The 13,041-nt window shown below is 33.6% G+C and overlaps 1 protein-coding gene across 2 annotated transcripts in view; it reads left to right on the forward strand.

Annotated features, from left to right (window-relative positions):
- Positions 1 to 9,302, forward strand: part of LOC141451243 (uncharacterized) — a 20,622-nt gene extending 11,320 nt beyond the window's left edge. The window contains exons 2-5 of one of the 2 annotated variants that reach the window (XM_074122478.1): positions 48 to 242; positions 1,124 to 1,339; positions 7,251 to 7,355; positions 7,443 to 7,719. In XM_074122478.1, coding sequence (XP_073978579.1) covers positions 74 to 242; positions 1,124 to 1,339; positions 7,251 to 7,355; positions 7,443 to 7,576 — 624 coding nt within the window. In that variant the 5' untranslated portion in view covers positions 48 to 73 and the 3' untranslated portion in view covers positions 7,577 to 7,719. Of the gene's footprint in view, positions 1 to 47; positions 243 to 1,123; positions 1,340 to 7,250; positions 7,356 to 7,442; positions 7,720 to 8,489 lie in introns of those variants that run through there. The other variant, XM_074122477.1, reaches the window with a different exon arrangement.
- Positions 9,303 to 13,041: the final 3,739 nt, after the last annotated feature.

The following is a 13,041-nucleotide window of genomic DNA, read 5'->3' on the forward strand; positions in this document are numbered from 1 at the left end:
GAAAAGAAGATGAATTTGATTATTTGTTTTTTATTATTTGATTTTAGATTCCTTTAGATTTTATTTGTTGGAAATGTCAAATTGTGATACTGCTGATTACTTAAATAGAGATGTGCCTATAGAATATGACACTAGCGAACGAGAGTATAATAAGGTTTTGGGTCATTCAGATAACGAAGAAATACAACAACACTGGGCTCTAGTTTCTATATTTGAAGATGGATCAGTACTAACACTGGAAGGTAATTGTTTTCATTTTCTTTTTATTTGATTTTTGTATTAAACCAATGAAGATCTACTTCCTTGAATGAGGGAATAAGTTAACGTTATTATTATAATTAGCTCTTATTTCTAACAAGAGAAATGAAACTACATTTTTAAAAAAGTCAAGAAGTATTTTCGTCTAGCACTCTAAATAACTTTTTATTTTAAGAATCTTTAACCAGTAAGATCAAATTTACTTGATGCAACAATTGTTGCAGTTGTACAAATAAAGTGAAAAAAAAAAAAAAAAAAAAGAATCTCTATGGTTGTATATTATATAATTTCTACTTCTCATTTTGTAGCGTTCAAGTCAAAAGAAAGAACTGAGGCCAAAATTTTCAAAAACACTTCCACCAGTGGATGGTTCGAAAATGTATCGACTTGCAACAATAAGAACTTCCATGGGAATTACATGAAATTGCAATAACAAATATACTGAATGGTGAAGCTTATCGACTAATTAAAAATAATTGTCAGAATTGGGTTAAAGCAGCTGCTGAGCATTTCACAGACACCAATGGTAGACAAGTGTATTTACGCAATCTTGTGAAGTTTAAACCACTAAAATAACAATTACTTTAATCGAAGAATGAACTTAAACCGACGATTTTACACTGATCTACTTCCGTTTTATCTAGTATATTTCTATTTGTTTAATTAATCGCTGACACACGAGGTCACCTTTAGCTTTTATTAGAAGTTATTGAGTGTAATTAAATGTAAAAAAGTAGACATTTTAATTACGATTCTTAAAAGACTAATTTTTTTTTTTTTTTTTTTTTCTGACAGAAACAGGTACAACTTGAATGCATTGTGTAGAGTTTGCATTGATTTTGTTGTGTATATTATCTGCTTTTAGATTCCTTTGGAAAATGTATTTTGGAAATGTCATCAGCAAGTAGTTGCTGTTTTCCAAAAGTGCCAGCTGAATATGACGGAACAGGACGAAAGGCACAATTCTACCTGTATACAAAGCCAGTACAGAATGCGGTTTTGGGTCATTCAGATAACGAAGAAATGCACCACTGGGCACTAGTTGCTGTATTTGAAGATCAATCAGTACGAACCCTGGAAGGTGATTTTCTTTTTTTTTTGTTTTTGTGTTTTTTTTTTTTTTTTAAATAAAAATCTGCTTGCTTGAGTGAATAACTTCGATTTTATAAAATTCTCCATAATAAAAACTTACAGTTTAAAATTTTAAATATAAGGGTTGATTAAACGTAACAAGGTACACAAATCAGCAAGTACCCTACATTTCAGTCATACTTCCTCTCGAAATTTCAGCTATATGATAGAAACATTCAAAAAAGCATGTGTTTAGTGGAATTATTATAACAATTGATAACATTTAAGCAATTTCACTGCATTAACTTTTAATTAATATTTTTTAGGATTTATTAGATGTCACGGACCCTTATGCTGGCCAGTATATTTATAATAACTTTTTTGTTGTAATAATGATAAAAAGGACATTACATTTCCATAAATAAATAAATACTTTATTTTGAATGTATTTTAAATTAATCTTCTGATTCATCTTTATTATACTCTTTTTTCTGAGTAATCACAAACATTTTCATATTAAAATCGAAAAAGGCAGAGTTGGTTCCTGTTGGAAATTTCAATCACGGAGTTTCAAAATTTGAATCTCCAATTCGCCTTACACAAGTATTCGAGAGCACAAATCACACACAGTCAATAGCAAATAAATAATTATTCATTTCTCAGTTGTAATTTAATGTAGTCCCTTTAATGGAGTACTTGTTGTAAAATATTAGTTAGATAACCTAAAAATTTGCATAAGTTTAGATAAAGATCTATTTTATATTACGTATTCATAACATTGTGTGAAGAACACCTGTGAAGAAAACTAAATTTTATTTAATACTAAACAAGATTAATTATTACCTTTTATTTTTAAGGCTTGTGTTTTAGATAAAGTACGAGGGTCGTTTGAAAAGTCCGTGCAAAAATAAAAACTACTTAATTTTTTGGGGTAAACCTTTTTTATTTTTCAACATAGTCTCCTTTTAGGCTTATACACTTCGTCCAACGCTGCTCTAGTTTGTTGATCCCTTCCGAATAATAGGATTTGTCCAAGTCTGAAAAATAGCCATTCGTTTCTGCAATCACCTCCTCGTTTGAATAAAATCTTTTTCCCGCCAGCCATTTCTTCATATTGGGGAACAAATAGTAGTCCGAGGGAGCCAAGTCTGGAGAATAGGGGGGATGTGAAACGAGTTGGAACCCTATTTCCATTAATTTTGCGACCACAACTGCTGAGGTGTGAGCTGGTGCGTTGTCGTGATGGAAAAGGACTTTTTTGTGGGCAAATCGTGGGCGTTTTACTTGCAGCTCGATTTTCAAACGGTCCAATAACGATGAATAATATGCACCTGTAATAGTTTTACCCTTTTCCAGATAGTCGATGAGGATTATTCCTTGCGAATCCCAAAAGACAGTCGCCATAATCTTTCCGGCCGAAGGAACGGTCTTCGCCTTTTTTGGCGCAGATTCCCCCTTGGTAACCCATTGTTTAGATTGTTCTTTGGTCTCAGGAGTGTAGTGATGTATCCATGTTTCATCCACAGTGACGAAACGACGCTTAAAGTCCTGCGGATTCTTCTGGAACAGCTGCAAACCGTCCTTGCACACGATTTCGTTTTTGGTCAAGCGTGAGCAATCGCGGCACCCATCTTGCGGATAGCTTTGTCATGTCCAAATGTTGATGCAAAATATTATGTACCCGTTCATTCGAGATGCCCACAGCACTAGCAATCTCACGCACCTTCACTCTTCTGTCATCCATCACCATATCATGGATTTTATCAATGATTTCTGGAGTAGTAACCTCAACAGGGCGTCCAGAACGTTCAGCGTCACTTGTGCCCATATGGCCACTCCGAAAATTTTGAAACCACTTATAAACTGTTCTAATCGAAGGTGCAGAGTCACCATAATGCTTATCAAGCTTCTCTTTAGCCTCCTGAGGCGTTTTGCCTTTCATAAAGTAGTGTTAATCAACACACGAAATTCTTTTTCGTCCATTTTTTGAAAATCACTCGACTTCCTCGATTCAAACGAATGCCAAACACAAAGAACTAGACCGATCTGGCTGAAACTTGGTGTGTGTTCTTCCAAGAGATGCTACTAACTAAACATAACCTCGATACGCGCCAGTAGTGCTTTCTCTCTGACTTTGCACGGACTTTTCAAACGACTCTCGTAAAGTAGCAATCAATTTAATCGAAGAATGAACTTAAATTTTTATTTGTAAAAATAAATAAATGAAATAAACAAACTCATTAATATATACTTTAAACTTTTTTTTAAAAATGTTTTTGAATTTTTCAGCCCCATATTTTTTGATTTTTCATAACGTTTTTATTTTATCCTGTGATTAATAGTTTGATTATTATAGATTAATATATTGTATATTACAATCAATTTGGGCTACTTGAATAAATCTTTTGTACATAAAAATAACCAGCATATACTATTACTATTATTACTATTATTATTATTACTATTGGGGCCGTACAAGAAGTGGTGACAACTTTCCATCTGGAACAGCAGGGAAACCACCACTCCAGAAGAATTGTATTACTGGCCACATTGGATGTCCGTAATGTGTTCAATTCAGCGAAGTGGTCAGATATGTGGAGAGCACTGGAGTCGGTCTTTAGAATACTGCCGTACCTTCTCCGCATAGTACAGAGTAACCTTTCGGACAGGCAGCTGAGGTATGAGATTGCAGACGGGCCGCGTAACAAAGAGATCACGGGCGGAGCTGCTCAGGGGTCTATCTTGGGGCCGGATCTGTGGAACGTTTCCTACGATGGTATTCTGCGTATGGAAATGCCGAACAGTTCTTTCTTGGTGGGGTATGGTGATGATATCGCAGCCGTTATCGTCGCAAGCGATATTGAAGATTAGACTGAATCAAGTGATGAGGCGCGCGACCTCTTGGCTGAAGGACCACGGTTTTAGTTTGGCATCAGAGAAGACAGAAATAGTCTTGCTCACAAGGCGACATATCCCCACGAAAGAGCATGTTTGCGTAGCTGACCAGACGATTGAAACCAGCAGCGCGGTCAAGTATCTGGGGGTTCGCCTGGACTCTCGTTTTGGGAGCAGATCAGGCACTTCTCGGTGAAAGCCGCGAAGGTGACATCGGTACTGAGTGGGCTTATGTCAAACGTTGGGGGACCGACGTCACGGGAAACGGCGACTTCTGATGTCGGTAACGAACGCCATACTTCTTTATGGGTGTGAAGTTTGGGCTGACGCTTTTAAAAAGGAAAAGTACCGGAAGCAGATGGCTTCGGTACAAAGAAGGGAAGCGTTCAGGATCGCCTGTTGGCGTGGTGGCTGGAGTGATCCCCATCGATTTGATGGCCCAGGAACGTAAGATGGCTTACGATTTAAGGGAAGTCCTTGAAAGATCGGAGCGAAAATGGTGGCCAGGGATCACTCATTTCGGTCCTGGCATGAAAGGTGGCGGACGGACACCCGAGGCAGATGGACTGCACGGCTCATTGGCGATCCATCTGAGTGGGCCGGAAGAGATCATGGTGAGGTCGACTACTACCTGTAAGAAACTGCACGGGTGCTTCACCTCGTACCTGTATAGGATGGGGAAAGTTGGAGACCCGTCATGTTCTTCGGAGACTCTGACCTCGATGACGCCCATCACACATTCTTTCTATGCGATAGATGGGTGCCGGAGAGGGAGAGCAAAGTGCAAGAGATTGGGCGAATCACGCCCGAAAATAAACTAGGGATTATGTTCTCCCACAGAGTCGGCTGGAATAGGACTTTTGTGAAGGCAGTATTGGTAAGAAAGAAGCAGGAGCTGGATTTCTGTATGCTTCGGTCGTTCTAGAGAGGTGAATGAAGGCCGGTGGGTATGAGCTATTGTGAGGCACCACCTTGAAGTAATGCGTAAGTGGTTCCAAGGTGGGTTTCAATGCCTCTAGGGGAGGTGGGGTTTTTAGTGGGTGAGGGTCCCACATACCGAGGGTAATTCTTCACGAAGATGATGCATAATGCATTTTCCCCCTCCATAAAAAAAATTATTAATGTTACTAATACTATAATATTGTTATTATTATTATTATTATTATTATTATCACTATTATTGTTATTATTATTCAAGAGTGTTGATTCCTAGGATTGCAGGATGGTATGATAGGAAACATGGTCAAGTATATTTCTACTTGACTCAATTTTTAACTGGTAATGGCTGTTTCAGGAAGTATCTGAACAACATGAGAAAAGTAGAGAGTCCTTGCTGTGTTTATTGTAAGGAAGTTCAGGGCGATGCACGGCACACTTTTTTCGAATGTAAGAGATGGGACCAAGAAAGAATGGAACTGGAGTTGGAGATAGGGAGCATTACCCCAGAGAATATCGTGGGCAAAATGTTAGCCGAGAGGTCCAACTGGACTAAGGTGGACAAGACTGTCTGCGATATTTTGAAAAAGAAGAAAGCTGAAGAGGTATACTTCAGTTAAAATGAGGGAAAAATGACGGAGTGTATAGTGTTGCTGGTCCAGCCTGAAGTAATGTGATAAACGGTCCCGGGCTGGTAACATCAAGGAAAACGAGGAAGTGAGGTTTTTTAGCGGGTAGGAATCCCACATAACCGTTCGTTTATGATGGTTTTCCTCACTTATAAAAAAAACAAATTATTATTACTTTTATTATTATTATTATTTTTTTTTTTTTCGGCGCATCAACAGCTGAGGTTATTAGCGCCTTTTATTATTATTATTATTAATATTATTATTATTATTATTATTAATATTATTATTATCCTTATTATTATTGATTGTAAATGATTTTACTTTGAACTGTTTATTACGAATAAAAAAATACATAATTTAAATGTTACAAATCATGAAGACATTGATTCCAAATCGTATTGCTGTATTTTTGTAAATGGACAGACCTTAAGTCTTTATGCGTGGGACAGTTTAGTAGTACATACACGTTCAAATGTCTCTAATTCGTTTAACATTTAACTGTGTAAACAAATTATTGAACTTGCATCTTATTTTATTTTTAATTTTTATGGCAAGCCATATATTTGTTAGATAAGTTAATATAGTTTGAAAGTTTAAATCATTTCTGGCCAGGACAGCCAGTCCGCCGCCAGCCCTGCCTTTTAATTTCTCACGAGAAGCCTCACTCACATAAAGCTTGTAATTATTTAAAAATGGGGGCAACCCAAGCAGCGAACGACTTATAATGTCACAATTAAACAAATTATCACTATCAGTTACTTTTTGCTGAATGACGGAATCCAAATGAATTTTTTTGTGTGTGTGTATATTTTTAACACCCGCTAACTGCACATCAATATTTTAAAAGATTTACCAAATCGAAGTCCAGTGTTATACCCAGTTGCATTCTGTTGTCTTATGCCAAGTAATTGCTAAATTTCATATTGTTTTTGTTAAGGAGATTTTTGTACCTTTCGGATAGTTCTTTATAGTTTCATAGTTAATAGAACTATGTTCGTAATAACGAACAATATTTACATATCTCTGAATATGGTCTCCTTGCATATAGTTTGCCTTTAAATCTGCAACATAATGAAACGGACCTCTCATCCTCTCATTGTCAAAGTTGGGTGTTTTTCGTGCACTTTTTGACGTTTAACCCTAATATAACTGACATTTTTAATCAGTAACATGGCTAGTGCTTTAAAAGTTTATTTCCAAACTAATTCCATATCATACTGTCAAGCAGTTAAATATACTTGAGAAAAAGAGAATTGGTCAGTTTATACTTAAGACGACCGAAATGATCTGGAAAGAAATATATATAATTAACTCCTATATCTCGCAAGAGAAATGAAGCAGTACATTTTTAAAAAAGTCAAAAACTATTTTGGTCAAGCACTTTGAATAACTTTTTATTTTAAGAAACACCATTTTCTATGGTTGTATATTATATGGTTTCTCTTCTCATTTCTGCAGGGACTCAGTCAGATGGAAAACTAGTTCCAGTATTTACAAAAGAAAAACCAGCAGTAGTGCTTGAATCGAAAATGTATAATCATATATCATTGGAAACTTCTCCAGGTGAATTACATGAATTTGCATTATTAAATAAACTGAATGGTAAAGATTATGATGTTTTTTAATAATGTTAGAATTGGGTTAGAGCAGCTGCTAAAGCTATTAGTTTGGATTTGGCCAAAGCTGTGGAAAATCATAAAACAGCTGGTGAACTGCCTTCACATAAAATAGCAGCCATGTATTTATCGGCAACTACAAACTCTTCTGAAGATTTGTGCAGTTAAAGTTCCTGGGAGTTCTGTTAAATTTATTTTATTAAAATTCTATTTTAAACTCTATTAAAAACAGTAAATTTTTAAGAATTTTGAACTAACATTTTTAATAACTTTTTTGAAGTTCATAAAGGATTTATGGACCATGAATTTTATTTTCAATCTACTTTTAATTTTTAAAAAAAATATACAATAAAATATGACCCTTTTGTCGTTTAATCAACCCTTATACTTAACTTTTTAAACTGTAAGTCTTTGTTAAGGAGATTTTTGTACCTTTTGAATAGTTCTTTATAGTTTCATAGTTAATAGAACAAAGTTCGTAATAACGAACAATATTTACATATCTCTGAATATGGTCTCCTTGCATTAGTTTGCCCTTAAATCTGCAACATAATGAAACGGACCTCTCATCCTTTTACAACCAGGCTTGGGGCCGGATCAACTTAACTTTTAAAATCGTAAGTTTTTGTTAAGGAGATAAATGAAGATTTGCCCTTAATTAAAAAAAAAATTGGGAATTTTATCTTGTATAGAAAAAAATTGTCAAAGTTGGGTGTTTTTCGTGCACTTTTTGACCCTTATATTCTTAAAATAAAGCTTATATTTCAACCCTTATATAACTGAAATTTTTAATCAGTAACATGGCTAGTGCTTTAAAAGTTTATTTTCAAATTAATTCCATATCATACTGTCAAGCAGTTAAATATACTTGAGAAAAAGGGAATTGTTCAGTTTATACTTAAGACGACCGAAATGATCTGGAAAGAATATATATAATTAACTCCTATATCTCGCAAGAGAAATGAAGCAGTACATTTTTAAAAAAGTCAAAAAGTATTTTCGCACTTTGAATAACTTTTTATTTTAAGAAACACCATTTTCTATGGTTGTATACTATATGGTTTCTCTCTGATTTCTGCAGGGACTCAGTCAGATGGACAACATCTTCCAGCTTTTTCTCAAAATGGTCCAAGAACGAAGGTTTATAAGCTTATATCAGTAGAAACTTCTCCCGCTGAATTACAAAAAGTAACATTATCAAATCCACTGAATGGTAAAGATTATGATAAGTTGTCTAATAATTGTCAGAATTGGGTAAAAGCAGCTGCTAAAGCTATTAGTTCGGATTTGGCCAAAGCTGTGGAAAATCATAAAACATCTGGTCAACTGCCTCCACATAAATTAGCAGCCATGTATTTATCGGCAACTACAAACTCTTCTAAAGATTCATGTAGTAAATGTTGCAGGCAGTTCTAGTAAATTTATTCTATTAAAATTCTATTTTAAACTCTATTAAAACTGTAAATTTTTAAGAATGTTGAACTAACATTGGTACTAACTTTTTTGAAGTTCATAAAGGATTTTATTTCAATCTACTTTTTATTTAAAAAAAAAAATATGCATTGAAATATACAGTTTCTATTCCTATTTCACATCATGAAGGGAAAAGTATTAGTTTTTTTATTTTTTATTTTTGGAGGTAATAATTTAATTCGACTCAAAAATGTCTCTAGTTCCAACTAAATTGCAATATTTTTCTGTTCAGTTAATAAGTGATAGGGTCTTTAGCGCTGAAAACAGCAGAGGAGTTTCAAGTGAGTTCTCCGCTTCAGTAATTCCGAGACAGTTTTACCAACAGAAAGTGGGAAAGAGATTAGCTCAGGATTGTTTGCTTGATCAGTTGTTACCTCTTTTAAAATCAGTTAAAAATAAATTGGGATGTTGTTCGTAATAAATTTGGTATTTTTGTATGTTGACTTTAACATGTCTGTCAGTTGATAAATTCTTTAAGCGTCTTTCAAGTTTAAGGAAAATCCATCGAAGGTTTTCATAAAAAGACAAAGAACAATGAGATGTTCAATAAAATGGTTATTTTTACGTTTAATTTTTACTAATTAAAACTGTCCGGTAGGACAGTTGTATAAGGGTTGACCATCAAAAACTGCACGAAAAAGCGTAACGTTGAAAAACACCCAACTTTGACAATTTTTTTCTATTTTTCTATAAAACATAAAATTCCCAAATTTTCTTTAAATCTTACTCCAAACCCTCCTTTATAACTGTAATTTTTTTGCAACCACCCAGATCTAATAGGTTTCGAGAAAAATTTTGCCGAAAATGAGCAAAAACGGCTTTTTCAAAAAATGTTCTTGTTCTTGTTCTTCTTGTTGTTCTTCTTATTCTTGTTGTTACCTTTTTTGTAAACAACGTAGCGCCTAAACGCGTAAACCGATTTTCATGAATGAGGTGTCATTCGATTTGGAATTTTATGTAGATGTGCCTTTTGGGGGTCTCGGCGCTGTACATCGAATGGGAGAGGAGTTAGCCCCCTTTATGTAAGGCCCCCTCCAAAATTATTATTACTAATAACTCTGTAAATCTTGGCCCGATTTTGATAGAATTTGGTAGGATGATAGAGTTAGGGCTCCCCTACGTAACAATAAAGCGACGATCTGCTCTTACACTTGTTAAGGAGAAGTATAGCAATCGTTTCAAATTATCGACACGTGAACCGATTTTCATGAATGCAGTGTCATTCGAATCGAAATTTAGTACAGATTTACACTTTAAAAGTCTCGACGCTATGCCTCATAAGGAGGGAAGTTTGCCCCACCCAAATAAGGCCCTTTCTAAAACTATTATTACCAATATTTCTACAAAGCTTAGTCCGATTTTGATAAAATTTAGCACGAAGAAGTGATTAATAATCGTCTACGTGGATGTGAGGTGCCATCATGCTCTTACACCTACTAAGAGGAAGTACTGCAATCGTTAAAATTATCAATGAGTGAACCGATTTACATCAATGAATTCGATTCAAAATCTTTGCCTTTTAGGGAGAAGTACTGTAATCGCAGTTTATTTTTCTTGCTCCTCTTAAAAGGAAGTACTGAAATCGCAGTTTAATTTTGCTATTTACGTACAAATACCTTCCTATTTTATTCAAAACGCTTTCTCAAAAAAATTGTTATTGAGGATGGTTTGGGAACCGCAACTATGATCATTCTTTAAAAAGATCTCTCCAGTGGTAGTAACTCCGACTTAACACTTTTTCAGGTTATAATGATAGAATAGCTTATTCCAAATTTTGAAAAAATCTGTAAAGACAAAAAGGAAAATCTATCCAAAAGGTACAAAAATCTCCTTAACAAAAACTTACAGTTTAAAATGTTAAGTATAAGGGTTGATTAAACGCCAAAAGGTACACAAATCAGCAGTACCCAACATTTCATTAATACTTCATTAATAGTTAAGTAATTCTACTGCATTAATTTTCATTAATAAGTTATTTTTTAGAATTTATTAGATGTCACAGACCCTTATGCTGGCCACTTCATTTATAATATTTTTTTGTTATAATTATGATAAATCACATATATGTACATGCATGTTAAAGTAGAAAAAGACAAAGTTAGAGTAGGCTACTGTCTTGAATTCGTCTTACCGAAATATTCGTGAGCACAAATAACACACAGTTAATAACAAGTAGATTATTCAACAACAATTATTCATTTCTCAATTGTAATTTAATTTAATTATACCTAGATTGAGAATGTAATTGAAGAAAACTATATTATTTGCGATAAAGCCAGATAATTATTACCTATTATTATAAACGTTTGACTACTACATAAAATAACAATTGCTTTAATCGAAGAATGAACTTAAACCGACGATTTTTATTTAAAAATAAAAATAAATAAATAAAATAAACAAAATCATTGATGAATGTTGGTGTAAGTTTTTTATAAAAAAAAGTTTTGAATTTTTTAGCCTCATAATTTTTTTTTATTTTTTATAAAGTTTTTCTTTTTAACCTGTAATTAATAGTTTGATTATTATAAATAACTAGATATTACAGTCAATCTACAGTGCTACTTGAACATATATTTTGTAGACGAAAATGGCCAGCATAAGGGTCTGTGACATCTAATAAATTCTAAAAAATAACTTATTAATGAAAATTAATGCAGTAGAATTACTTAACTATTAATGAAGTATTAATGAAATGTTGGGTACTGCTGATTTGTGTACCTTTTGGCGTTTAATCAACCCTTATACTTAACATTTTAAACTGTAAGTTTTTGTTAAGGAGATATATCGAAGTATTGCAGTCGCGAGATTTTCGACTTTTGACTTTTTTTAAGAAATACGTTTTGAGATTTTGCTTATAACTAAATCTAGTGTAAACACTCACCCGACCATCTCTTACTGCAATTTACTGAAATAAATTCTCTCGCAACCTAATATTTGTACCAAAAACACAGTTGTTGGCACGGTTATTTCCGGTAAAAAAATAATATGAAAGTCTGTATCTTACGATTCTCATACAAAGAGTAAGAAGATGAGAAAAATGCTTGCCCGAAGGGTTGGAACGGAGAAAGGATATTGAATAGGAAGCACGGAGTGTTCGAAGCTCTTTCATCTAGCTTAGGACTATTAAATAAACGCAAAGGTTCGCAAGCGAGTATGTCGCTTTAAGGAGAAGAGGGTGTAGAATAGAGCTCAGCCACTCTTAATAAAGTTATCAGTAAAAGTTGATAATGTAAGCGCCAAAGAGATAAAAATGAAAACTGTGAACAGAACTTTCTGTTAAGTGACTTCTTTTTCATCCTGAGATCACGGGTGGAAGTTAAGAGATTTCAAAGAATAGTGATATTTATCTACAAAATCTAAAGACGCGGCAAGTGCCTCAAGGTTACGATATAATAGCTTCTCCAGCGGGCAAATAATTCTCCTAGGTTTTAATAATTATTTCTAGCTTCTTTGGTTCCTTAGTAAATTATTTTAAGAAATTAGGATAAGAAAAATGAGGAAATTGTAGCAGAACAAAAGAGACCTGTGAGAAGAGGCGAAGAGCAGTCGTATAATCAGGTTCGAATCGTGTTTTGATGAGGGTTTCTGTCTAGCAATCTGATTGAAACAAGTTGACAAAAGGACGCAATAATATGCCAATTAAGAGAAAACAATACGAATTTTATTCTGCAACTAATTTTGATTAGTTCTTAAAGAAAATTAATCATTTACAAGAAAATAAATATACTTTATTTATAAAATACCTTTTTACAAACAAAATAAAATTTAATTTTCTCCTACCCTTGTATTGACAAATTTATCTGATTTACATAATTAATATAATTAATGTAATATTAATTTTTTAATTGTTCAATTACTATCAAATTGTTCATAATGAAAGAGTGAATAATATGGCTCTAATATAACTCTAATTAGGGAATGGAAGTATAACACATTGGAAAATAAAGTTCCGATAAAAAGTAAAATAAAAAGAATCGGCCTAAAATAAATAGTTCATAAATGACTTTAAAATTCAATAAAAACAGTTGAATGTTACAGTTGATCTTAATTTTGACTCAAAATGATATTTTACATTCTTATTTCTTAGGAAAAACAATGACTGTGAAAATTTAAGCTAAATCTGACCTTGAATCATCTTTTTTACAAAATAGAAAATA

This window comes from Rhodnius prolixus, unplaced genomic scaffold (genome assembly GCF_049639745.1).
Source record: "Rhodnius prolixus isolate KJV_2025 unplaced genomic scaffold, Rpr scaffold_8, whole genome shotgun sequence".
In the NCBI taxonomy this organism is placed as follows: domain Eukaryota; kingdom Metazoa; phylum Arthropoda; class Insecta; order Hemiptera; family Reduviidae; genus Rhodnius; species Rhodnius prolixus.